The following is a 25369-nucleotide window of genomic DNA, read 5'->3' as shown; positions in this document are numbered from 1 at the left end:
ATCCGACTGTCACACACGCGCACACCAGAGAACCGTACTCAAGCACAAGAAACATGAGGCACGCTGCTCACACAAACTATCGCACAAAAAAGCACACGAGAATGTGCACGAAAAAGCACACCAACACGCATAAATCCTGAGGCAACAACACTGTAGCGCGAACCGGCGCCTGCCGGAGCAGTGGCGTCCTCACCAAAAAAAGCGGCTGCAACTGTCAACCCAGCCGAGACGCGCTCGCCCATTGACGGCGACGCGGCGCAGCAGGCCGCACCTTTTCTTTCTTTCTTTCTTTTTTTTTAATCCAGCGGCCGTGGTTGGGGAAGCCCCTGCATACAGTGGACACATTTCTTAAGCCTAAACTCTTTCTGCTCCTGGATTATTTCTCTTCTCGTCTATGCTTAAGTCAGGCTTCGACGAACAGCGGCCAAAAGCCGCAAAATAGTGTTGAGCTCTAAGCATTTGGTGCCAGAAAAGCCTTTATTGCTTCTCCCGCGAAGAGATATGCAGAAGCAGCAGTCAGGCCTACAACTTTGAAGGTGCCGTTTTTGCCGTAGGGGCCGAAGGTGTCGAAGATGCTGTTGAAACTGTCGAAAGCGTCCTTGTAGATTTTGTGCTGCTGAACGCTGAACTAACGTCTACCGTAACGGCGTCGCCCAGAAAATCGACACTTTCTTGTGCTTTGGCGAAGTTCAAGAAGATGTCTTGGAGAGTGTTCTCTCCCACCAGGACATGTTCAAGGGGGAAGTTTTTCTGGAGTTTTCCCACCTTGGTGAACAGCTCGCTCCAAGGAATTCGCTCCATCAGGTGGTAGGTGAGCAGGTTCTGGACGGAGAGAAAACAACTTTTGATGTACTACACTTGGCACCACCCGCAATAAAAAGAAAAATTGCGTCATTGCGTATATTTCCCTTCCCCTAAACGTTGCTACATGCCGCCTTACCATAATGTACGAGAATATTACATAACTCGTATGACATCCTATACGGGTGGCCCAGCTATTATGCTCCAAGTTAAAGAAATAGACGGGTTGTTCTACAGGCATGTGACCAAGTGCACGTTGCTGAAAGTATTGTTGAGAACACTCCAGCAAATTGTTTAGACCCTTACATTCAATTAGTTAAAAGTAGCGAGAAAACGTTTTATTGTTAATCTAAATGTCAAACTGTTAATTAGTGGTAGCTGAGAGCGTCATCATCATCATCATAATCATCAGCCTATTTTTATGTCCACTGCAGGACGTAGGCCTCTCCCGGCGATCTCCAATTTCTCTCGTGTCTCCAAATTCTCTCGTGTCAACCTTCTTTGTCCCTTCTTCTGGAGGGTTGCTAGCTCCCCTATCGTGGTTCCCTTCCTAGGGCTTTGTCATCGATTCTGGCCTCTTGTTAGCTTTTACCTGTGTGTGTCTTTTGCAGTGGATATACCTTCTCGGATAATCCCTTTCATTTGAACGCTCGTCCTCGGTGGTGAGTTTTCGTCCCATCACGTACTCATCATCTAGCCGAGCCGCCTTATCTACCGGGTTTACTGCATCTCTATCCTGCACCCAAAACCTCACTGACTGTGGAATGCTGCGGTAGAATTGTTCGAGACAAATGGACTCAACAATTCTGTCTCTACTTTCGTACACTTCGACACCCTTAAGCCACTCAACAACGTTTGTTTTCAAACCGTACGCGAACTCTGAGTAGTCCTCGTCGCCCTTCTTGCTCGCTTCTCTGAATCGCTGCCAAAATGCTTCCGCGGAAATTCGGTACCTCCTCAAGAGCGTGGCCTTTGCTTTCCCGTAGTCTTCCGCGTCCCTCGCATTTAATCTTGCGACTACGTTCGCCGCCTCACAAGGCAACAAAGTCACCAACTGATGTGACCAGGTGCCCGGAGCCAAATCACACCTCTCGCAAGTTCTTTCGAAATGAACCGAGAATAACGCAATGTGCTCTCCCACTTTGCAGGGTTTAACCCATTGGTCCATCCGACATGGTTCCAGCTCGCTTGATCTCCTAAGGTTGTCCCCTTCGGTACCCGCCACTGCACGTGATTTCACAAATTCGACCTGTATCTCTGTCACCACTTTTTCGTGCTTCTGCCGTTCTCGCTCACGTTCTTTCACGCGCTCTTGATGTTCTCGCTCGCGCTTCTTAGTTTCCTGTACCACCTCCCAAGCAACCTCAAGGCTCTCGTCGTCATTACCGCTATCTTTGATTGCCTTTTGGATAGATGGATTTTCCACGCTTTCGTCCGCGTCAACTCCCACCACGTCGCACAGCAGCAAGTCTGATCTCGTCAACTTCCCAAGATCCATAGCAGCTGTCCCGACTGGTGATTAAAATTGTTTCCTTGAATAATTTGTGCAAAGCCAGAATATGCTACAAATGCCCGATTCCCAGAACAATAAAAATAAACACACAAAATTTGAAGTCTGGCGAATCAAAAGGGAATAAAACCACGCGCTCACGTACGGATGCAGCAACAGGCCATCTGTGGGTTCATCTGCCCACTGTTTTCAGTTGTTCAGGACTACCTGGGTCGAAGGCTTATCGCTATCGCTGCCGCCAGTTATTTGATTTTGCCGTTGTGTGCGGGAGTTGGCCAACGTTGAAGAGGACTTGGAAAAATGAAGGTTTATTTATATGAAGTACAGGAATAGAAAACGGAAAAATAACAGAAAAAGTCATCGTTACAGACGGCAGCAAATCAGACGCTGCCGCCCGCAGCGATGCCGCCCGCGGCAAGAACATCTAGCTCTTCTCGATGTTTCTTTTGCTTATAACCCCTTCACTCCGTCGGGGTCACGTTATCTTCATCAAATGTCTTCATGTCCGGCCAATCGTAGAGCCCGTACAGGTGTCGCCATGTTCGGCCAATCGGGACACTCCATTGGCTCTATTTTCCCGCGTTGCATCCTTGACGGGAAGGCGCTAAGCTGGAGGGGGCGGCTCGTCCTTGAACGATATTCCAGTGCGGAGAGGCAGCTTTTTTCGGGACGAGGGTTAATGACCTCGAACCTTGGCGGCTTGACGTTGCAATTTCTGGAAGCGTCACGCAGGGGAAGACAAAGCTCCACGCGCGGCACACGAGGGATGGATAGCCATCCTGTCTGACTGGTCCGCTAGGATGGTCGACGCTTAACTGGGCACCATAATTGCCGTACGACAGCGAGTGGTGGCATTCGAAGAACTTGACTGATGCTAGTTAATGATTCGTACCTAACAACGTGTGGTGAATTACGTGGCAGTCGGTAACGAGGGCTTCGACGACTTCGGGCAAAGAAAAAAAAAAAAAAGAACGCGCCCTATGTCCCTGCAAAGTTCACGAGGCGTGCCGTGGGGAAGCATGAAATTGCGTAGAACTAAGAAAGCAACCTTACGTGCTATAGCCGCAGGAAAGGCTGCGGTCTCAGCATAGCGATTCAGGTAGTCGACGACAACCATGATCCATGTGTTCCAAGACGTGGTAGACGGGAGTGGGCCGTAAAGGCTTCTGTGGTAAAGGGCGATGCCGACGCGGTCGAAAGGACGCTCTGGGCAAGGTAGAGGTTGGAGAGCGCCGGTCGAACGCTGAAGAGGCGCTTCGCGTCGCAGGAAAGCGCTGCAACCGCGAGTGTACTTGCGGAAAAAGTTGTACATTTCGCGCCAGTAAAAGCGATCGCTTAGCCTCGTATCTCTTCAGTCCACCGGTATGGGCACTCTGTGGGCCGGCGCGAACAGCTTCACATATTTCGGAACGCATGTGACGCGGTACGAATGGGAGCCATTTATGACCGTTAGGCATATAGTTGCGGTAGTAGAGTAGGTTTTCGCGCACAACAAAATGAGTGGCTGGACGGCGGAGCGCGCGGGAAGGCAAGGTGGCAGACGGGGTGGACAGGATGTTAATGATGTTAACAATCCACGAATACTTGCGCTGCCCCGACGGCATAGAATCGAAGTCGAGTGCCCAGACCATTGGAGCACCAAGTGGTAGCGGACATCGAGAAAGGCATCCGCGTCGTTGTGCTTCCAGCCAGGTCTCTACGCCACTTGTATGTCATACTCTTGCAGCCTAAGTGCCCAGTGGCCAACGCGGTCAAAGGGATCTTTTAGGGACGACAACCAAAGCAGAACGTGATGGTCCGTGTTGACATCGAAAGGATGGCCACAGAGGCAGAGTTGGAACTTCGTGAGCCCACGCGATGGCCAGGCACTCTTATTCGGTGACAGAATACTTGGTCTCGGCTTTTTTGAATGTGCTACTCGCGTGGTCGGCCACATATTCTGTATAGTCGTGTTTGCGTTGCGGGAGTACTGCGCCAAGGCCGACGCCACTGGCATCTTTATGTGCTTCCGTAGGAGCCTGGCGATCGTAGTGACGCAGTATATCGGAGGCGATGTTAACAGGTGGCGGAGAGTCTGGAAGGTGACATCACATTCAGGGGACCAACTGGACATGTCCGTGCCAGCGCTTAGAAACTGCGTCAGAGGTGCAACGGTGGTGGCGATATTTGGCACAAAGCAGGGGAAGTAGCAACAGAGCAAGATAAAACTCTGAAGGGCCTTCAGCGAAGTCGGTTTCGGGAAGCCGGCGACAGCACGGATTTTTGCGGGGTTGGGGAGGAAACCGTCTCTGGATACGTGATCCACGATAGTCAAATTAGAAGAAGGAAAACTTTCGGAATGAACAAGGTTCGTTCAAGAGTAGGTACGTATGTACACAATGCCTACATACACAATGGTCCAAGTTGGTCTTATGATTGGTTTTGAACTCTGTTACCTCAGGACACCAGGCCGATGTGTACAGGGTCGACCACATTTAAGGTGAACACCTCATTAGTATTCGAGACATCATAGAAGCTGATGTTCAGTACATGACACGAATAATCATTATTGTGTTTATCGACACCATGATTACACATCGTATAACGAAAATTTCACTCGTGAAGCAGAATAAACGCTGTTGTTTTACCGGCTTGAATACTAATGAGGTGTTCACCTTAGATGTGGTCGACCCTGCAATTCGCCACACACACACCACACGCACCCTGTAATTCACCACACACCCTGTAATTCGCCACCTCATATTCGAATACTGACACCCAGTGACCCAGGTAGGCGGGAGAACGATTAGATACAGCCATACAAGCATACATAGATAAAGACATACACAGACAGATGCATAGGTACACATAGCCCCCAAAAGGGCATGGAGTACGCTAAGAATGAGAACGCATTAATATGACCGGTGCACCTTCTGGGCGTCCGTCAGTTGAATCCCGGGAAACAGCTTCTCCACAGCTTGCTTGAGCTTGCCTTCGTCTACAGTGACAGTGGGTTCGAGAAAGAACTCGAGTCGGTAGCCCTGACCGAACTTCTCCCGCAGGTGCTGCAGCGTGCCCAGGCACATCATTTGGCCGTCGACCATGATGGTGAGTCGGTCGCAAGAAAACTCGCATTCTTCCATGCTGCGAGTTGTTGAGATTCGTGCGGAGCGCAGTATTAGACGAAACGTACATTTTAGAACTAAACGACGCCTTAGCTCGAGGTCAACTCCGGCTTTACTATTCAAGCTAGTGTAGAACGCGGAAACTATTTTGCGAGAAAACCAGTGCACCAATTTTATTTATTTATTTATTTATTTATTTATTTATTTATTTATTTATTTATTTATTTATTTATTTATTTATTTATTTATTTATTTATTTATTTATTTATTTTCAATACTGCCACTCTCAGTTGAGAGCATAGCAGGTGGGCATTACAAAGAGACAATCATGTTAAAAAAAAGAATCGACATTTTGTAAACATGCGCTCTTACACAGGGCATTTAAAGCAAAGATCACGCACAAATTCAAATTAACATTTCAAAAACATGCATGCGGCGCACACGAAATGAAGTACAACCACGAGGAAGGATTACAACCAGTTTGCCAACCAAAGAGAATCAACGCCTTGTCGATCATGCGCAATGTGCAAACAACATGAAATAATACTGAAAGAAAACGCGAAGCACAACCAGGCACAGGATTGCAATCTGTTAAAAAAAAGGGAATGGAATAAAGAAGCAAGCAAGTGATAGTGTAAGAACGAAGTTATGTGCAACAGCATAAGCAATCCCTTTCACCATGAAAACTGGTACACATTTCATAGGCCATCACCAGCAAATATTAGGAAAGGAAATACATTGTATAAGTGCAGGAATCTAAGAAGACGGAACTAGCGTTCAAATGAGAGGGTGTGCGTGGCAATGGGGGTGGTACTAGAGGTTAGATGGATGTTCTAACTCTGCACTGAAAGCGGACACTGTTTCGGCGTCCGTGATATCTGGATGTAACCGATTCCATTCACGTATCGTAAGTGGGAAAAACGATTGCCCAAACGAGCCGTTGTTGAAAGAATATTCAATTAATGTGTATTTATGCTTATGACGAGTCGGGCGCGACTGTGAAAATGCGACATACTTAGACACATCTGTCTTAGAGCTGTGATGCAGCAGTTGGTACAAAAACTTGAGACGTGCCTGCTTTGCTCTTGTGGATAGAGTCCTAATGCCAGAAGAAGTCAGAAGGTTAGTGGGAGAGTCCGTGCGTTTATACTTGTTATACACAAATCTTATGGCTTTGCGCTGTGCTGACTCCAATTTTGTTATACTAGTTAGGGAATGAGGGAACCAAACTGTGTTAGCATATTCTAACACTGGTCTTGCGAATGTAGTGTATGCTAGAAGCTTTGAGGACGCGGGTGCCATTCTTAAACATCTTTTTACATAGAATAGCTTGCGTAGTGCGGCTGCCGTGATGTTGGCAACGTGTGTGTCCCATCTGAGGTCTGACGTCAACGTAACGCCTAAATACTTATGTTGTTGAACATTCGCTAGTGGTTTACCATTAATAGTGTAAGTGAATTGGGACGGGTTCTGTTTACGTGTTACTGCAATGGTTACGGATTTTTTTACATTAATGGACATTCGCCATTTAGCGCACCAGTCTACTAACTTATCAATGGACGCGTCGAGTTTAAGGTGGTCTGAGATGCTGTGAATTTCCTTATAAATAATGCAGTCGTCTGCGAAGAGCTTCATACTACAGTCAATGTTTTCTGTAATATCATTTATAAAGATTAAAAATAATAGTGGTCACAGGACGGAACCTTGAGGAACTCCAGAAGTTACAGGGACTGTTTCTGATTTAATACCTTCGAAAAGCACGAACTGTGAGCGGTTTGTTAAAAAATCTTTTATCCATAAAAAAATTAATCCCTCTCCGATCACACTTTTTAGTTTTGCGATTAGTTTACGATGACATACGCAATCAAAGGCATTTGATAAATCAAGTAAAATCATGTCCATTTGGCCGCGGTTGTTGATGTTAAGTGCGAGGTAATGAACTACCTCGGTTAGCTGGGTGATAGTGGACAAACCGCTACAAAATCCGTGCTGATTAGAAGACAAGAAGTTTAGTTTCTCAAGAAAAACGGTTATGCGTTTTAGGATAATGTGTTCGAACAACTTACACGAAGTGCTAGTAAGAGATATCGGATGGTAATTTGCTACTGAAGACTTATGTCCAGATTTGTGAATGGGGTATTATTTTGGCAATTTTCCAGTCGTCTGATAGCTGAGACAAAGTAAGTGATTTACAGAAAATTAGCCCAAGATACTTGCTGCACCATTCCGCATATTTTCTAAGGAACTCATTTGGAATATCGTCTGGGCCACTGGATTTTTTAGGATCGAAGTTTAGCATTGGGTTGAGTATTCCTGCATCTGTGACTTCAAGACAATCAATGCTTGATGGACCAAGGGATGAAATGGGAGGAATGATACCGTTATCTGTGGTGAATACTGAGCGAAAGAAATTGTATGCATTAGCTTTTTCCTCTCTTTCCTCGGGACCCGTGTGCGACGCCGTGGAATTATTAGTGCGAAGGTGTCTCCAAAACCTGTTAGGATTGCTTTTAATAAAACTAGGAAGGGTGACGCTGAAGTAGTATTGTTTGGCATTTTTTGCTTTCTGTCTTAACTCTGCTTTCGCGCATTGTAGTTTGTGCCGAATGGACGGCTCGCAGTTTGTGTTTTTCACCACCCTGCGCAGTATTTTTATTCTTCGCTTTGCCTGAATTACTTCTACCCAAGGATTGTTCACTGTTGGTTTCCTTAGTTTCGTTGGTATTAAGTTAGTAATGCAGTGGATAACAGTAGATTTGAACCTGAGCCAAAGTAGATTAGTATCAGTGGCTGCATCGGAAGCTAGCTGTGAAAAAAATTCAAACTCATCTGCACGATGGGTTAGCACACTGTTATCGTCTGCCCTTTTATAATCGGTTACAGTTGATCTACGCTGTTGATCTGCAAAGCTAAAGCCGAGCGGCAGCAAGCAGATAGGTATGCTATGGTCAGATATGCCCTCTACTACATCAGTTTGAACCTGGTCTATTGGAAAGTGCTGGCTAATAAGCATCAAGTCAAGTATATTTTTAGTTGTGTTTTGTGTGCGCGTTGGAGATGATACGATTTGATGAAGGTTAAAGTTCAACATTAGGTCTATCAGTGCGTCCGCGGCAGTCGATGTGTGGTTAAGTGTAGTCCAGTCAATGTCCGGAATTTGAATGAAATGTGTTGCTTTTGAGAGCGAAAGTTAAAATTCTGGCCACTATAGGAGGCAAAATGTTGATATAAAACTTGTTTTTTTTTTCCTTACAAAAACTGCCTACATTGATAACTTGTTTACATGTTTACCATGTTTACAAACCCATAACTCGGCGGCCAAATGAGGATATCTCACTTTTATAAACCGTATCTGTTGGATCATCTCAAGCGAACTAATTGGATATGTTAACTTACAGGTTCCGTAAAAGTGGTACAGTAAATAAGAGCGTTTTTCAAAAGTTCCCGCAAATTAAAGGTATGCCTTTAATTCAGAGTGGCGAATTAGAGTGTTATATCAGAGTGGTATATTCAGAGTGGCAGTGGTATAAAATCAGAGTGGTATATTCAGAGTGGCGAACTATATATCAATTTTGTCCGCTTTAGGTACAATATTGTCACGCTGTAGTGGCGTTGAAGAACACAGTAGCAAAACTCAATCCCTAAACCAACTTTTTCTTGCACGAACTTGTGCCCACAAAAGCAAGTGACACTGGAAGCACAACGCTACAGTAGAGCACAGTCGGCGATCGCCAAAATTTGGTCTGTCAGTCAAACGCGTCGGCTTTTATGCACAAACCGTCGAAAGTTCCAGGGTAATCGCTGGTGCCCTTGCGCCTTTCAGAAGTTAACAACATATTTCGTGTCGGGCATCTGATTATGCACTGTTCGGCGAGTACACACACAGCAAATAGAATCAACGACAACACTCGAGTTAGTTCCTAACCTTGAAAGCACGTCTTGTACTGAGCGACAACGTTTAACATTTGTTAGCCGGTGAAAAGCGCTCAAAGCAGAAAGATAAACAAGTACACGTGTAACTATCGAATGGAGTTTACAAAACTCTCATATCATTTTTCATTGCTCTGTGGCAATGTTGTGTACTTGGGACTTTTTTACAGTTTTTTACAGTTTTTTACAGTTTTTTACAGTTTGAACATTTGTATTTAAAATTTAGGACACAAATAACAAATACACTTCCTCGGGTTACTGAACTTTTAACCTTGAAGTTCAAAAAGCCACGTGAAACTTGGGGTCGTGGTGGTCGGTAAACACGGTTTATCTGTTCACATGCATTTATATAGGAGCTCAAGAGCGAAGACAAGTGACGTTTGCTTATTTCTTTAAGTGGTGACATCTACACAGTAGATAAACGTCGTGATCGTTACTCGCGATGACGGTCTGGCGGTTTGTTAATGCGAATAGCTTTCTGCAGTTCCTTGGCCGGTTTCGTGGTTGGTGGTTGGTGACCAGACTGGTGAACAAACTGGTGGTTGGTGACCTTGGTGGAGCACCGATTTTATTGCGATAGCAATTATATGGACACTCACAAGCAGATTTCTGCCGTCGGCGTCGCCGTCGCCGTCGCCGTGAGGTTCCGTATGACGTCAATGGAGATGAAATCGTCGCCGCACACCGAACGCTGTATGTGCGAGTGAAAGGGCGCGAGGGACGCGCGCTTTCACGGGGAGTGAACGCACAGCGGAGAACAAACGCGCGGTGTGCGCCTGTAGTAGTGATTTTATTGAGGAAGAAAAATGACTCTTATTTCTGCTGCCCAATAGGGAGCACGGCGCAGCGTCAGGGGAAGGGGAAAAAGGAGATAAAGATGTTGAAAGGAAGGGAAGAGAAGGAGAAGCAGCAAGTCTCATTCGATCATGGAGGAGGCTGGTGATGATGAAGTGAGGCTGCTGTAGCCCACGTATCCAGGAAGACGCAGGTTGGCTGTAGCAGCGTACACCTCCTGCAGAACAAGCACATCGTACTCGCTCCACAATTGGTGCATGGAGAGGTCTGCCTGCCGCCGCCGCAACGAGTTTGCGCTCTACTAGAGCACGCTCGGGTGGCGGCGGCAATGTCCTGCTGCAGGCGGGAGGGGACTAGCCGTGTTGACTACTAGGTGGGGGCACGCCACCTGCCTTGAGGCAGATAGAACGCAGCTGTTGGTTGTCTATAGGCAGCAGGTCGGCGATCGCCCTGAGAAGGAGTCGCAGGTTCTTGTTCTCCTCATCGCTGGTGGACTGAGGAGCCTCCTTCGGGGACGGCCCTAGCTTGATGCTGCCCCACTTCTTTGCGCCTGCCTGTGGTACACGCTGCTGCAAGTGGGGTTGGGGGTGGTTTGTAGAGGTCGTGGCCTCCTTGTCAGGAGCACCGAGTGCTGCTGCAGCGTAGGTTTTGCCTCCGGTCGGTGTAACACGTGGCGGTCCAGAAGCAGCTGCTGCTGAGCTGGTGGTGGGGGTAGACCGTAGGACCGCCTGGGCCTCACGATGCGACAGGTGTGTGGGAGCTGACGCCTTTATCGTGGCCAGGCGCCGTTCTCTCTGCCATAGCTGGCAGTTAGGCGAGTCGGCTGGATGTGGTCCTCCACAATGCAGGCATCTGACCCTGCTCGAACAGCACGATTGCGTCTGGTGTGGGCCACCGCACCGCAGGCACCGTACCGGTCTCTGGCAGGTTGCTGTGGCGTGCCCGTAGCACTCGCAATGTAGGCACTGCAGAGGGCGAGGCCGGGAGGGCCGCACCTCGAAGGGCATGCTGAAGATGTAGATCCTTGCGGGGGGGGGGGGGTAAGGGGCAGCAAAACGCAGCACCAGGGTGGTGCCCTGTCGCTTAGCCGCGACCACACGTACCTTCGACGATACGGCAGCCAGCAGGTCCTCATCGGTGTAGTTGCCATGTACGCCTTGCACCACGCCGCTGCTCTGGGTGCGGTCGGCCGGAAGGCGCGCGGTCACGGGCATCCCGGCGATCTCTGACGTGGCCAGCAGGTGCTCCGTCCATTCCGGCGATGCCGCGTCCGCAGCCACAATGTTCTTCTTCGTGTTCACGCGTACCTACTTTACTCCAGGCAGCGCGGAGAGCGCCTGCGCGATGGCGAGGCGGGAGGTACGGGGAAAGGCGGCACCGTTGTGTGCCGGACGAAACAGCACTGTGCGGGCTGTCAGTGGCGAGGTGGGCACAGAAGTTGTGGGAACCCCGGCAGTAGCAACGGGATCCACGGCAGGAGGTGCAGTAGGCGCAGGTGAACTACAGGGAGCCGTAGGTCGTGCGGCAGGAGCGACAGCAGGCTCGGTCCCGGCAGAAGGGACGCTGTTCCCGGCTAGGCCCGGTGGCAACGCAGAACGCTGGCGGCGTTTCTGCGCCTTTGACAGAACCTGCTGAAACTCGCCCTCGGTGATAATGCCACTAGCCGGGGTGAAGTGGCGATCATCTTCACCTGTGACACGTGGCGGCAATTTAGTCGTCGATGCAATGTGTGGCGCAGTCCCGACTGCTTGCAGCTTGCGCGAGGCACCGTCATCATCACTACCGAGCTCGCTGGAATGCGAACGCTTACGTGTAGTAGTGGTGTCCATATCTTCGAGGTTTGCGTCTATCGGCAGTGGGACGTACTGCGGTTCGACGGGAGACGCGCCCGGCAACCCCGCAACAGCGACGAAATCCCCTGCAAGCAGTACATCCGAAGAGCTCGTGGGGGTTGTCGAGGGCGCAACGACTGTATCGAGGGTGCCGGTCGATGGTGTCTGCCGAGCCGCCGCAGTGGCCAGGGAGGCAGCAGCGGCGGTAGCTCGTGCAGCTGCTTGGCCGGGTCGTTCGTTAAAAGAGGCGGCGTCGCGAACATCCCCGTTTCGGAGGTGGTCGTTGAGGAGGCAGTAGATGTCGGCCGTTCGCTGATGGCCCGGCAGAGGCGTTGCGCCTGCTCGTGGTGCAACCGCACTGCCTCAGCGCTGGCGATGAGCTGCCACAGAGATCGTGGGCAGGCTACGCTCACCGCGCGTTTGCGCGACGAGCTGCGTACGAAAGAACGCCGCGGGTGGTCGGTCGGCTGCGCCGGTGAAGCTGGGGGCGCCCCTGCCATCTTAGCCGCGAAAAACGGCTGCGCTAGACAAGCGCGCAGATGGCAAGAACTAAGTCCAGCTCGTGGATAGCAAAAGGCGAAGAGGAAATCGGCGGAGACGACGTCGTTGACCGGGCGAGCAGGCAGCGAGGACGACGGTCCGAACAAACGCGACCACCCAGTGGAAGCGGAGTGGTTGGCGAGGAGGGCATCGAGGTACCCTATATCAAGCCTATATAGACTGTGCATCCGGTGATGATAAGTGGTTCTTGAGGGAAAGGGAACGGTTGGCGCTATCTTCTGCAGCCCTTGAGGGAGCACGGCTCAGCGCCAGCATCCGGTGTGCGCCATGCTCGCTTAAGGGCTGCAGAAGTTGGCGTCTCTTTCCTCCTTTACAATCACCATATATGTAGAGCAAACGCGCCTTCTTCCGACGCGCGAGAGGCCTTGGGGGAGGGGGGGGGGAGGGAAGGGAGGCGACGTTTAGCTACGGCACCAAGTGCCTATTTATATTAGAGGCTCCGGCAACAGTCACCAACGCCGCATGCATTTTGAGCGAACGCGGGCAAAACGCCGACGGCGTCGACAACAGTTCTGCGTGTTGCCGGTGCTGCTGCATGTCCAAGTTTATACAGCTGATAAAGCTAATATCATTACTCCGTATAGCTCTCTACAAATTTGATATCGCAATTGATGCTTCGCCTTTCAGGTGAAACTGCGACAACTTTTTTCCTAGATGTGCGTACACAGTCGTGTTTGTGCTTGGATTCCTTTCTTGCATTCTGGCATTTGTTCTGCCGGTTTCACGAGTCTTCTGGCTTGCTTTTTGCGGATCACACATACTTGTCGCATAGCATCTTTGTCAGGTAGAGCACGTAACCTTGCGTCTACAATCACACGCCCTGTGACCTTTAGTCGTGTATAGAAGGCACCTCATGTCTCCAGATGAAATGTGCTAACTTTGCGATAGTGGAGATGAAGCGAGCAGTCTTCGGTATAATGTTGACTCGGTTTACAAAACACACAGTTCTCAGGCACTTGCATAGTATTGTTATGGCGAACTGAAGACGTGGGCTTAGAGTTTTGTTTAGCGCATTCTCATTATGGCTGTCTCTTCCTCGATGATTCGCGAACTTGGTTTTCTCTCAGCTCTCCAGCTCGATGGACAGGAAGTTTAATAGGCGTCCCAGCTCCGTGATAGGTGCTGTATTAGTGCTATCACTTGTTGCACGAATGGCGCAAGACCGGTGGTACTGTACCACTAGATCGTGTGGTAAAGCCCGCTGCTACAGGTCACACAGCATTGTGGAAAAGGACGTCTCGATCACCCCAAGTGTCTCCAGTCCTCGGACGTTGACGACGACCTGGTCGTACAACTTCCGAAGAGCTGTCGGGTCACTCGAACGGACCGAAGGCAACATACGAAGCCTCGAGAAGTACTCCTGTTCGAGCCTCGTTCTATCACCGAAGTGCTTCCTGAATATGTCGATAGCGTCCTTGTAGCAGGCTTCCGTGGTTGACAGCCCCACAATAGCTGAGGCTGCGTCGCCTCTTAGGAAGAACCTCAGGTAGCTGAACTTGTCCGTCGCTGTGAGGCTTCCGCTGCGGTGAATCATCTGGTCGAATTGCTCCCAAAAGTCGTTCCATCGATACAGATCACCAGCAAATGGGGCAATGGTAAGCTTGGGTAGCCTGATTCCAGAGGCTCCCGCAGTACTGGCTACGTTTGAAGTCCGAAGCTCCGGTGTCGATGATGTGGACTCAACAACGCGGTCTAGCTTGCTAAGCAGCTCACTCATGACGCTGGTAGCGTTGTCCTCGTATTCCACAACTGTGCTGCATTCTTGCTCGAACTCTTAATCAGCTATGTGGCTCTATAGCACCTCGGTGATTTTGTTCAGCTCATCGCTGTTCGCCTTGAGACGTTCGTAAACAGCGTTGAGCTGATCTAAGGTGGCTGTTTCATCACCGAGGAGAGCTCTTGCCTCGTTGATAATCCTGGCATTCAGGGATCGTCTCGACGTCCGCTTAGATCTCAGCCTCTCCATGATGGTCAGTCAACTCGTAGCCTACCGTAGTCTGCGGTAGTAGTTACCGGGTTTCAGCACCAAATGTTTAAGATGGCGTGCGATCAACTGGCAAGAAGCGAAACTTAAAGCATCAGGAACAATACTTATTTTAAGATGTTCCGGTAGACTCTGGCTGCGCGTGCTCGGGAGCACGGGCTCTCTCGTGGAAGGAGGCCCTTCTTCGATTCGAGACAGTGCCGAGCTTAATTCAACACTGGTCTTGAGTGGCGCCGGTTGGACTCGCTCTATCAGAGCTGGGTTAACACGTGTCCACAAACATTCGAGAAATTTTGCGAAGAAAAAGCCGTCACGGTAGCCCAATTGGGAGAGCATCGCCCACGTGATGTGCGGGATGTGGAATCAGCTCCCACCAGAGGCGCTTTGTATTTTACCATACTTTAATTAGTTTACCGCTTCATTATTCTTTCTACATTTCCAATAACTCTCTGTGGTCCTGCATTCTTCAATGAAGTGAGCATATTACTACATACACCTGAACGAAGAAAGTCAGAGAAAAATAAAGGAATCATTCACAATTGTGTTTTTAGCAATAATTCGGGAGTTTTTCTCACGAACTGGCCAAAAGTCAATGTGTTGTAAGGAGCATGTGGTTCTTCAGACTTCTTAATTACCTATCGCAGTGGTGTCAAATACGGTGACACATTATTTGAAGACCACTTTCGTGCCATCTAAGGCAGGTTGTCATATGCATTAGGCAGTAGGCCCCAAAAATAAAGCGCGAATGCTTAACTTTAGCATGATGCGACACTTGGACATGCGTGAAATTTCATGGAGAGCGGCATTTATCTGCGGAAAGAAGCCGCAGATTATCTAATTATTAGTGTTGCCGCTCAAATATCTGAAAAATAGTTCTCGTCTCCTTCCGCTTTCTCGATGTCGATCGGATATCTGCTGCATAACATTACGATTCGTGCAGCAAAAAACTGGACAATTGAAACTGTTAAAAAACCGAGTTAGTTTCCTCTATGCTTATACCTTGAAATGATTTTGCACTGGCTCAGTTTGGTAGTGACTCACAAACTGAGTCCACGGTTCCCCCTCGCTCGAATACAGTAATTTTCCCATTGGCTTCGTTGTCCGATGTTCGTTGGCCAACACGTTGGCAGCACTCACTTGTGTGACGTAAGCACGACAGTGGTCCGCGTGCGCTTCTTGATCTCCGCGATGGCTCGGAAGATCTTGTTGCGGGACACGACGTCGACGCCCGCGTACGGCTCGTCCAGAAACACGAACGGCTGCAGGCCCAGCAAAGCGGTAGCGATGGACAACTTTCGGCGGTTGCCTCCGCTGGAAAGGAAAGAGGGAAGTGCTCACTACACATCAATGCAGCAACACATGCAGATATTGCTGATTGCGAGACAGGCGCTAAATACGGTGGAATCTATCGCGACACAGTTACCCAAGAAAGCAGAGAGACTGAGTTGACGACCGGACGCCGCTACGAGGCGACAGGTCAGCTCATTTGTGTGCATTGATTCCCTAATCGGTGTGTATCGACTGCTGACTAGGGAAGAGGTGTGCGTGGCCCTAACTGATATGAGCGTCGACAAAATGACGATTTCATTCGTAGCGGCCCTGAAAGAGCTGTATATACTCGGATAAAGCCAGATAGAGCCAGATAAAGTAAGATTTTATTAATAATATCAAAGCTCTCTACGACCGTTTAACTCTCATGTTGAATTGAGTGGCCGAATATTGGTTTCAAATATCAATTGATAGAAAAAAGCGTCAATTGGGAATCACGCCTTATCTATTTTAATAAAAGTGACAGTTTAAAAAAAATCGAAGCATCAGTATCAACGAGTGGCGGTCGCAGAGTTTTTTGCGTAAGATCCTCCCACGTAGCTCGTCCTCTTAGGCGCAGAAACGTTTGACTTCAACGCTGCCTCTGTGTGGCGCTTGCTACCTGATACGCGACCTTCTTTCTCGCGTTTTCCCGACACGAGAGAAACTCGGGGACCTTTTACTTGGAAATATTACCTTTGTGGACAGTTTTTGACGGGGAATCCTGCATCTCTCGCACCTCTAAATGGGCCTTTGCGTAAATAGCAAGGACACAAGCAAAAAACACGCACGTAACAGCAACGTTTGGCGCTTCGCAGCGCGTCTTCGGCACTCACTAAGGGGCACGATCATCGGCGAAGGGAGGAGTACGTGCCACGTGGGCACCCCCTGTGTATTAGTCACCCTACCATAAAAAATTACTGCAGTATAACGCGCAATTGATTATTTAACACTAAACCAATTCGCAGTAACACCGTGTCTTGTTCTGCGGACACTAAAGCGACCTCTACCTAAGCCGCCGCGAAGCCACCGCGTGGCCTCCGAAATGCTTAGCGCGCCAGTGAGTGCGAACGCTGGAAAACGCGTGACCCAAGTTGGCGAGAGGTTCATTGAAGAGCGGCATATACACGGTGCACTTATCGTGCAGCCTGCCAATGCGTCGGATCGCTGTCGTTGACGAACCCTTGTGACGTGGGTTTGATTCCACTCAGCATCAGAGCAATTTAAGAGATCTTTTTCGTCATATTAGAGCGGCACGTTCCAAGTGGAACACACCTGGTTACCCAAGCTGGCGTCAAAGACGTTCTTTGAAGAGCAGTACACCTACTAGCACATACCGAGTGAGCCAAGTTGGCATCAAAGAGGTCCGTTGAAAGGGGACACGTATGTATGCATTGCCACATACTCAAGACACAAGTTGGTTCGATGGTTCCTTTGGAACCCTGTTACCTTAGCTTGGCAGCCCAATGCGCTACCCATGCGACAACTGACCACTCAGTGAGCCAGATAGGCGGTAAAACAGTTAGATACAAGCGAACGTGCATATAAAGAAACATAGGTACATACATACATACATACATAGCCCCGGAACGTGTGTGAAGTACGATAAGAATGTTACGGCATGAATATGAATCGGCGAACCTGTACACGCCGCACTCCTTGGAGGCGTGCTCCGTGAGATCGACGACGGATAAGATGCTGTCGATCATGGGCTTTAACTCGTTTTCAGGGATGCCTCGCAGCCGACCGACCAGGTACAGGTACTCGTACGCGTTCATCCTGTCCATCAGGCCTCCCAGCTGGACGCAGTAGCTGATCTGCGACTGCCACTGCGGTGAATGTGAACAAAGAAAGAAATAGCACATATCACCCCCAAGGTCCAATGCATTGCAGATACTAATAATAATAAAAAATGTCGCAGTTTCGCCCGAAAGGCGAAGCATCGATTGCGATAGCAAATTAGTAGAGAGCTATTAGGAGTGGGGATAGTGGTTTAACGGCTGCATAAACTGGGACACATTCGCTTACTAACTGAATTAACAATCGTGGTGTCAGCGCGCACAAGCAAACATGAATAGATCACACTGAATGACCGCAGACAACGACTGTCAAAACGCTGGCAGCAAGCGCAGCCACCGCAGCGGGCGAAGGCTCGCGCGGTCTATCGCTTCAACGGAAACTGAGCGGCGAATGCACAGCGCATACAAAGGTCAGAGCCGTGTGGAGATAAGAGACGGTGCGGGCGACCGCCAACGCCGGGCAAAGTGCAGAGGAGTTGTGCACAGGAGAAGTTGTTGGCAGAGTAGAAGCTGAGCCCCCCCCTCCCTCCCGCGCTGCCTTCCCGCTTTCTTGCTTTCGCGTGGGAGAATGAGTGGCAAGTTCCCCTTACGCCCAGTTGCAAGATACGCCTTTGGTGCCGGAGCACAGAGTCGCCCCGCCTCCCTCCCTCCCATACCCCCACGGCCTTTCGCGCGACGGTCGCGTTTGCTTTCCGCCGCGCGTTCGTTCTCCGTGATAGCGCGCGGGTGAGTTCGCCCTCCGTGATAGCGCGCGTCCCCCGCGCGCTTTCGCTCGCGCATACGGCGCGCGGCCACGATTTTATCGCCCTTGGAATCTATGCGGAACCGCATGGTGACGGCGACGCCGACGGCAGAAATCCGGTTGAAGTGTGCATATAATTGCTATCGCAATAAAATAATACAAAGCATTGTAAACAGGAGAAATATCAACGAAGCATTGAAGCCAGTCTGAGAATCGATACATCAAAGCATAAGCAAGTTCTAACACCGTTTGAAAGCACTGGAATATCTGCTGGTTCACGGCCTCGCTTGAACGCAGCAGCAGTTCCAGCACTTGCGGCTGCGTCCAAGCGTGGTCGCGGCTTGCTGTTGATGGTCTTGGGGATGGCGCCCACGCAGGATGTGTTGCAGCACCATGCGCTACCACAGCAGCTAAAGCCTCCAATGCGTCATACAGCCGTCTGGCCTCCAATACGTCATACACAATACGTCATAAACAAATATTGCCGCATTACTGGCCAATATGTAAGTTCTTGTCGAATGTAATGAGATATGCGCAAGGTAACTTCTACTTTAAAATAAGTGATAATTACGTTTCAAATCAACGTCGGGGTTTGGACACACGTTGCACTAAGCTCGCATTTCACAACGCCCACGTTGTCGCAGGCCCTTCACCGCAGCACAGAAGCCGCTGCGGAACTCCGCTCAAAAGACCTGCATTGCCCCCGTTTTCAATATAAACTGCTGAATTGCGCGTGAAAAGCATTGGCGAATTCGGGGTCCTGAGGGTTTACAACGAAGTCGCTAGTCTGGTCGAAAGATTTCTTAGAATTGTTAATAGCGCATTCCACTGGAGGAGCGGGCGCTCTGTCATCCTAACGGCAGAGCAGTAGCAGTATGGCCGCGCCTAGACTAGTCGAGGGCAGGTCGAGCTGCTCTTGCGCGAGATGTGGAAGTCACGTGTTGCTAACGCATCATATCCTTTTATTTTGGTTCTGCTTCTGTCCTTCCGCTTCAGTGTGCGGCAGCAATGACTGCGGAGGAGAAGTCGAGTTCGGATGATAGTGACAATAGTCACAGCGCATTTAGCTTAACGTGATTCACTTTCTTGATAGGTAAATTACCTATCTAGAAAGCGGTCTGCAATGCTATTCACTGCCTGCTTGAAGCTATTAGACTGGGAAGCCTTAGGAGTGAGGATCAGCAGTTAATATCTCAGGAATCTTCACTTTTCAGATGACATTGTCCTTTTCAGCAACACAGGGGATGGATTGAAAAAAAAACGATTGAGGACATTAACGGCAAAAGTGTAAGAGTGGCGTTGAATATGCATAAGACAAAGGTAACTTTCAATAGCCAGGCAACGGCCCAGAAATTCAGGATCTCCAGCCAGCCTCTAGAGTATCTACAGAAGTACGTTTATCTAGGACAACTACTCACAGGGAACTACTCACAGGGATCTTGAGATGGAAATTTACACAAGAATAAATATTGGTTGAACTGCATACGGCAGGCATTACCAAATTCTGACTGGCAGCTTACCACTGTCACAAAAAAGTTTAAAATCGTTGCATTTTATGTTGGCGAACATATGGGGCAGAAACTTGGAGGTTAACAAAGAAAGAGGAGGACAAATTAAGCACCGCGCAAATATCGATGCAATGAAAAAAGTCGCAGTTTCGCCCGAAAGGCGAAGCATCGATTGCGATAGCAAATTGGTGGACATCTATACGAAGTAAGGATTGTAGTTTTATTGGCCGTGTAAACTTGTAAATATAGGCATACTAACTAAATTAACAAACATGGTGTCATGCGCGAACAAGCAAACATGAACACATTTCACTCGATGACCGTGGAAACTCGCTGTCAAAACGCTGCAGTGAGGAAACGAGGCAGCAGCAGCGAGCGAATTGGCCTACGTGCTGCGCTCGCGTCAACGCGAACAAAGCCGCGAGAACACAGCGCAGAGCGGATTCTGTACCCGTCACAGATGGCTTTCAAGATACAGCGGCCCAGCCGGGAGCGCGGCCGCCCGGGCCACCCGGAGTAGAACGCGCCGAGGATGATTCATGATATCCCCCTGCTCGCACGTTCGTGTTGTCCTCTTCTTGCACAGCTGGCTCGTCGGCGTCCCCCTCGGATATGCATTTTGAGTAGATTAGTTATCAATAGACCCCATTTTCAAGATCAGTAGACTCCCGGGTAGAAAATAAAGGTTTCTCAAAGATTTGCCGCTGTGCGACCCGCGTCGGCCATGTTTACATTCGCACCGCCCTCTCTTTGTCGCCGTTCCAAGCGCTTGCGTACCTAGTTTCCTTTCCTTCCGCTCTCCCGTGGTGGCGCTGCTGCACAGCATGGGTAAAATATAAGTTTCAGGCATGGGGCCAGACAATCAAATACGGACCCAAAAGCGGCTTAGTACTGCACTGTAGAGGCCGAACGCGAAAATTTTCGCCGTAATTGTGAACCGTACTTACCGATGACGTCGTCGTAACGGGGAGGCAGCGTATAGTCCGCACTCCCGAGGAGCAACGCGCATATGAAGAGCGACGGTGAGAACACATGCGAGAGAGCAATCGACGCCGGCAGGCCGCAAAAACACCAATTGCCCACCGATCAATACAAATAATGACCACCGATCAAGGCAATAAATGTGTTCGTACCTTTGTTCCAAATTCTGTGTCATGTCAGTGTCGTGTGCTACACAGCTTCGCTGGTCATCCACCTTGACAGAGTGGAATGGCTCATGATTTTTTTCCTTTCCAACTTATTTTGTTTTATAAATGAATTTCTTCAGAGTGGTTCGTCTTACGTGACGGAAGGACAGTTTCCCTCGTTGAGTAGGCATAAAAATGCTTACGCATTTAAGAACATTCGGCAGGGACACCTAAGACTGCTTAGGTGTGGGAATGCGGAAGCATTGTAGTCGCTTTGGTGAAATGTTTTCGCGCAGGTCTTCATCCGCATGTCGTCGTGCACGTTGCAAACTTGCAGGGCGTCCCTTTTGAGACATGACGGTGGTGGTACACCTCATATTGTCACGAAGTTAGCAATCGAGGCCTTGGCAAAACGGTGTTCTTTTTAGACAAGGCTGACACTCGGGGAGCGCGCGTTCCAGAACACACTTCGTCGTTCTCGTTGCAGCGGCCGGCGGCCGCAGGTGCCAGCCTATCTCGCGTCATTTCTCCCCTTTCAAAAGCGACCGTCCCGGTCGGCTGGGTAAAATAAAGTGCATAAGGTGGTAGGACAACTCTAATAGCAAATGTGGCCACAAAAGCTAAGGATAACCACAACACTGCGTAGGACGGCGAAGGGTTTGGAAGGTGCACTTCACTCGCGGGTGTAGTACGGCTTCATCCGTACTACGTGTACAACTTCGGGGCGGGGACGTCGTCGACTCAAGCGAGGATCAACGCTTTGGGGCAGGACCTCGTAATTCACATCACTAAGCCGGCGCACAACCTCGTATGGTCCGAAGTATCGTCGCAATAGTTTCTCCGAGAGCCCACGGTGACGGACAGGTGTCCACACCCACACGTGGTCGCCGGGGTTGTACTGGACATTCCGTCGGCTCTGGTTGTAACGACGGGCATCGGTACTCTGCTGACTGCGGATGCGGTTCCGAGCAAGCTGGCGAGCTTCCTCTGCTTTCTGGATAAAGTCATGAGCGCCCTCGCTTGTCGTGGTGCCGTCGTCTACGGGAAGCATGGCGTCTAAAGGTGTCGTGACGCGACGTCCATAGACAAGTTCAAATGGGGTGAGCTGGGTGGTCTCCTGCTGAGCTGTATTATAGGCAAATGTCACGTATGGCAAAATTTCGTCCCATGTCTTGTGCTCTACATCAACATACATCGAGAGCATATCGGCCAGTGTTCTGTTAAGGCGCTCTGTCAATCCGTTAGTTTGCGGGTGATAAGCCGTGGTTTTCCGATGGTTGCTGTGCGTCAGCGTGACGACTTCTTGTATTAAATCAGCAGTAAATGCTGCACCGCGATCAGTAATGAGGACAGCGGGTGCACCATGGCGCAGTACAATGTTGAGGACGAAAAACTTGGCGACTTCAGCAGCGGTTGCCCGGGGTACAGCTTTGGTCTCGGCGTAACGGGTTAGGTAGTCAGTTGCGACGATTATCCATTTGTTTTTCGAAGATGACGTGGGAAACGGACCTAGGAGATCCATGCCCACTTGTTTGAACGGCGCTGGAGGTGGGTCCAGAGGTTGGAGCAGACCGGCGGGCTTGACGGGTGGTACTTTACGCCTCTGGCAGTCACGACAGGTTTTCACATAGTACTGAACAGACGAAAATAGCCGTGGCCAGTAGTATCGCTGGCGTATGCGCGCTAGTGTTCTGGTGAAGCCTAAGTGTCCGGCACAGGGGTCGTCGTGACATGCCTGCAAAACTTCTTGGCGCAATGCCGTAGGAACGACGAGAAGGAACGTTTCCTGACTGTTTTCAAAGTTTTTCTTGTAAAGTACATTGCTCCGCAGGCAGTACGATGTCAGTCCTCATGACAGCGGGCGTGGGACAACAACGTCAGCTCCTTGAAGATACTGGATAAGAGCAAGCAGGTCTGTGTCGGCACGTTGTAGGTAAGCCATCCTCACCGTGTCAATGACACCAAGAAATGGTAAATCTTGCTCCAAATCTGATGATGTCAGTGGAATCGGAGCACGTGACAGGCAGTCAGCGTCGCTGTGCTTTCGTCCAGATCGGTAGACGACAGTTATGTCATACTCCTGTAGGCGGAGACTCCAACGAGCGAGGCGGCCTGATGGATCCCTGAGATTGGCAAGCCAACAAAGTGAATGGTGGTCGCTGACCGCTCGAAATGGCCGGCCATACAGGTAGGGTCGAAATTTACTGATGGCCCAAACGACTGCTAAACACTCCTTTTCAGTGGTCGAGTAGTTAGCCTCTGCCTTTGTGAGACTACGGCTCGCATAAGCGATTACACGTTCCGTCCCGTCTTGCCACTGAACAAGGACGGCTCCGAGACCAATGTTGCTGGCGTCCGTATGGATTTCAGTTTCAGCATCATCGTCAAAATGCGCGAGCACCGGAGCTATTTGCAGTCGTTTGCGTAATTCTGTGAACGCCTGTTCTTGTTCTTCCGTCCACAGAAAGGCCACATCGTGGTGTGTTAATCTCGTCAAAGGCTCAGCGATTTTTGAGAAACCTTCAACGAAACGACGGTAGTAGGCGCAGAGTCCTAAAAACCTCTGAACAGCCTTCTTATCTGTAGGACGAGGGAACTCAGCAACGGCAGCCAACTTCTCAGGATCTGGCCGAACGCCCTGGGGGCTGACCACGTGTCCCAGAAACTTGAGTTCCTGAAAACCAAAGTGGCATTTTTCAGGCTTGATGGTGAGGTTTGCCTTGCGGATAGCATCAAGAACACTCTTCAGCCGTGCCAGGTGTTCATCGAACGTCCTTGAAAACACAACGACGTCGTCCAGGTAGACGAGGCACGTCTGCCACTTCAGTTCAGCGAGCACAGTATCCATCATTCGGTGGAATGTGGCGGGAGCGGAACACAGGCCGAATGGGAGGACTTTAAACTCGTATAGCCCGTCAGGTGTCACGAATGCAGTCTTCTCGCGGTCGCGCTCGTCGACTTCGATCTGCCAGTACCCTGACTTAAGATCTAACGAGGTAAAGAACTGGGCATGACGTAGACGGTCCAAGGCGTCGTCAATCCTTGGCGGGGGGTAAACATCGCGCTTCGTGACTTTGTTAAGCCGTCTGTAGTCGACACAGAAAAATAGTGTATTGTCCTTATTTTTTACCAGAATGACGGGGGACGCCCACGGGCTTGTCGAAGGCTGAATCACGTCATCGTTCAGGATTTCTTTAACCTGGCGTTTAATCGCCTCTCTTTCCATTGGCGACACGCGATATGGATGCTGACGAACTGGGCGCGCCGATTCCTATGCGAAAATACGGTGTTTCGAAACGGAGGTGCGGTGAACTTTAGATTCTGTAGAGAAGCAGCTAGAGAATTCGTTCACGAGGCCTAATAGTCGTTGCTTCTGTTGTTCCGACAAACCGGCATTAATGTGAATGCGGCTGCTAAGCGTGGTAGCATCTGTCAGGTCCGGTGAAGTCACCTCTAAAGTGCCGATGTCGGAGAAGTGCGCAATTTCGTTGAGAAAGGCGACAGCCGTGCCTTGAGGGACGTGCTGAAACTTGTTTCTGAAGTTCGTTAGAAGAACTAGTGACCGTTTGCTCTGCAACTGAACAAGGCCTCGAGCTATGCAGATATACCGTTCGAGCAGCAACGGAATGTTTGCCTCGGCAATGCCGTCATTGTCATCGAACGGGTCGCAGGTTACAAGGGCTAATACGCTACTCCTCGGTGGTAACGTGACGTTGTTGTCGACGACGCGCAAGGCGTTGTCATGAGCGTCGTGCTTGTTGCTTGCTATGGCATGCGCCGTCGAAAACGTTACCCGCGACTCTTGAAAATTAATGATGGCTCCATTAGCCTGCAGGAAGTCCATGCCAAGGATCAACTCTCTCGAACAACTCGGCAGGATGATGAAATCTCCGACGTACGTAAAGCCGCGAATATTCACTCGTGCCGTACACCTGCCCACGGGATTTAAGAGGTGCCCTCCGGCAGTACGGACCTGCGACCCAGTCCACTGCGTGTAAACTTTTTACAGTTTAGCGGCTAATTCTCGGCTCATAACAGAGGTGTCCGCGCCAGTGTCGACTAAAGCTGTGACTTCTTCGTCGTCTATGCTGACTGGTATATCCGATGTTACGACGTGCCTTGGATTGCCTGAGTGTTTGAACGTCGGTCTGTTGTCGTCGCTGTCGTCGCTTGCGTCGTAATGGAGGATATTCGGTACACTCGGCGTCAGCGGCCTCACCTCCGGAGGTCGCTGAACTCAGTTTTCCCGGTTTGCAGGGCTAGGCGAACGGCGCCTAGGGGCGTCTCGACGGAAGGCAGGACTTGGCGACCGGTATCGTGACGGAGCCGGTGACGACGAGTGAGGCTCGTGCCTTGGCTGTTCGAAGA

General features: G+C 49.9%; 1 protein-coding gene across 1 annotated transcript; it reads right to left on the bottom strand.

Moving 5' to 3' along the window:
• Positions 1-473: 473 nt before the first annotated feature.
• LOC119432502 (ATP-binding cassette sub-family A member 9-like) lies at positions 474-5430 on the bottom strand. The gene is made up of 2 exons (XM_049659194.1): positions 5221-5430; positions 474-822 (listed from the first exon to the last, which is right to left on the bottom strand). Exons 1-2 carry the CDS (start codon positions 5392-5394, stop codon positions 523-525), a joined length of 474 nt encoding a protein of 157 aa, XP_049515151.1. The 5' UTR covers positions 5395-5430; the 3' UTR covers positions 474-522.
• Between the last annotated feature and the right edge of the window lie 19939 nt (positions 5431-25369).

The sequence above is a fragment of the Dermacentor silvarum genome, chromosome 11 (assembly GCF_013339745.2).
Source record: "Dermacentor silvarum isolate Dsil-2018 chromosome 11, BIME_Dsil_1.4, whole genome shotgun sequence".
Taxonomy (NCBI): Eukaryota; Metazoa; Arthropoda; class Arachnida; order Ixodida; family Ixodidae; genus Dermacentor; species Dermacentor silvarum.
Note: the sequence above shows the minus strand (reverse complement) of the source record. Positions and strands in the feature narration are given on the sequence as shown.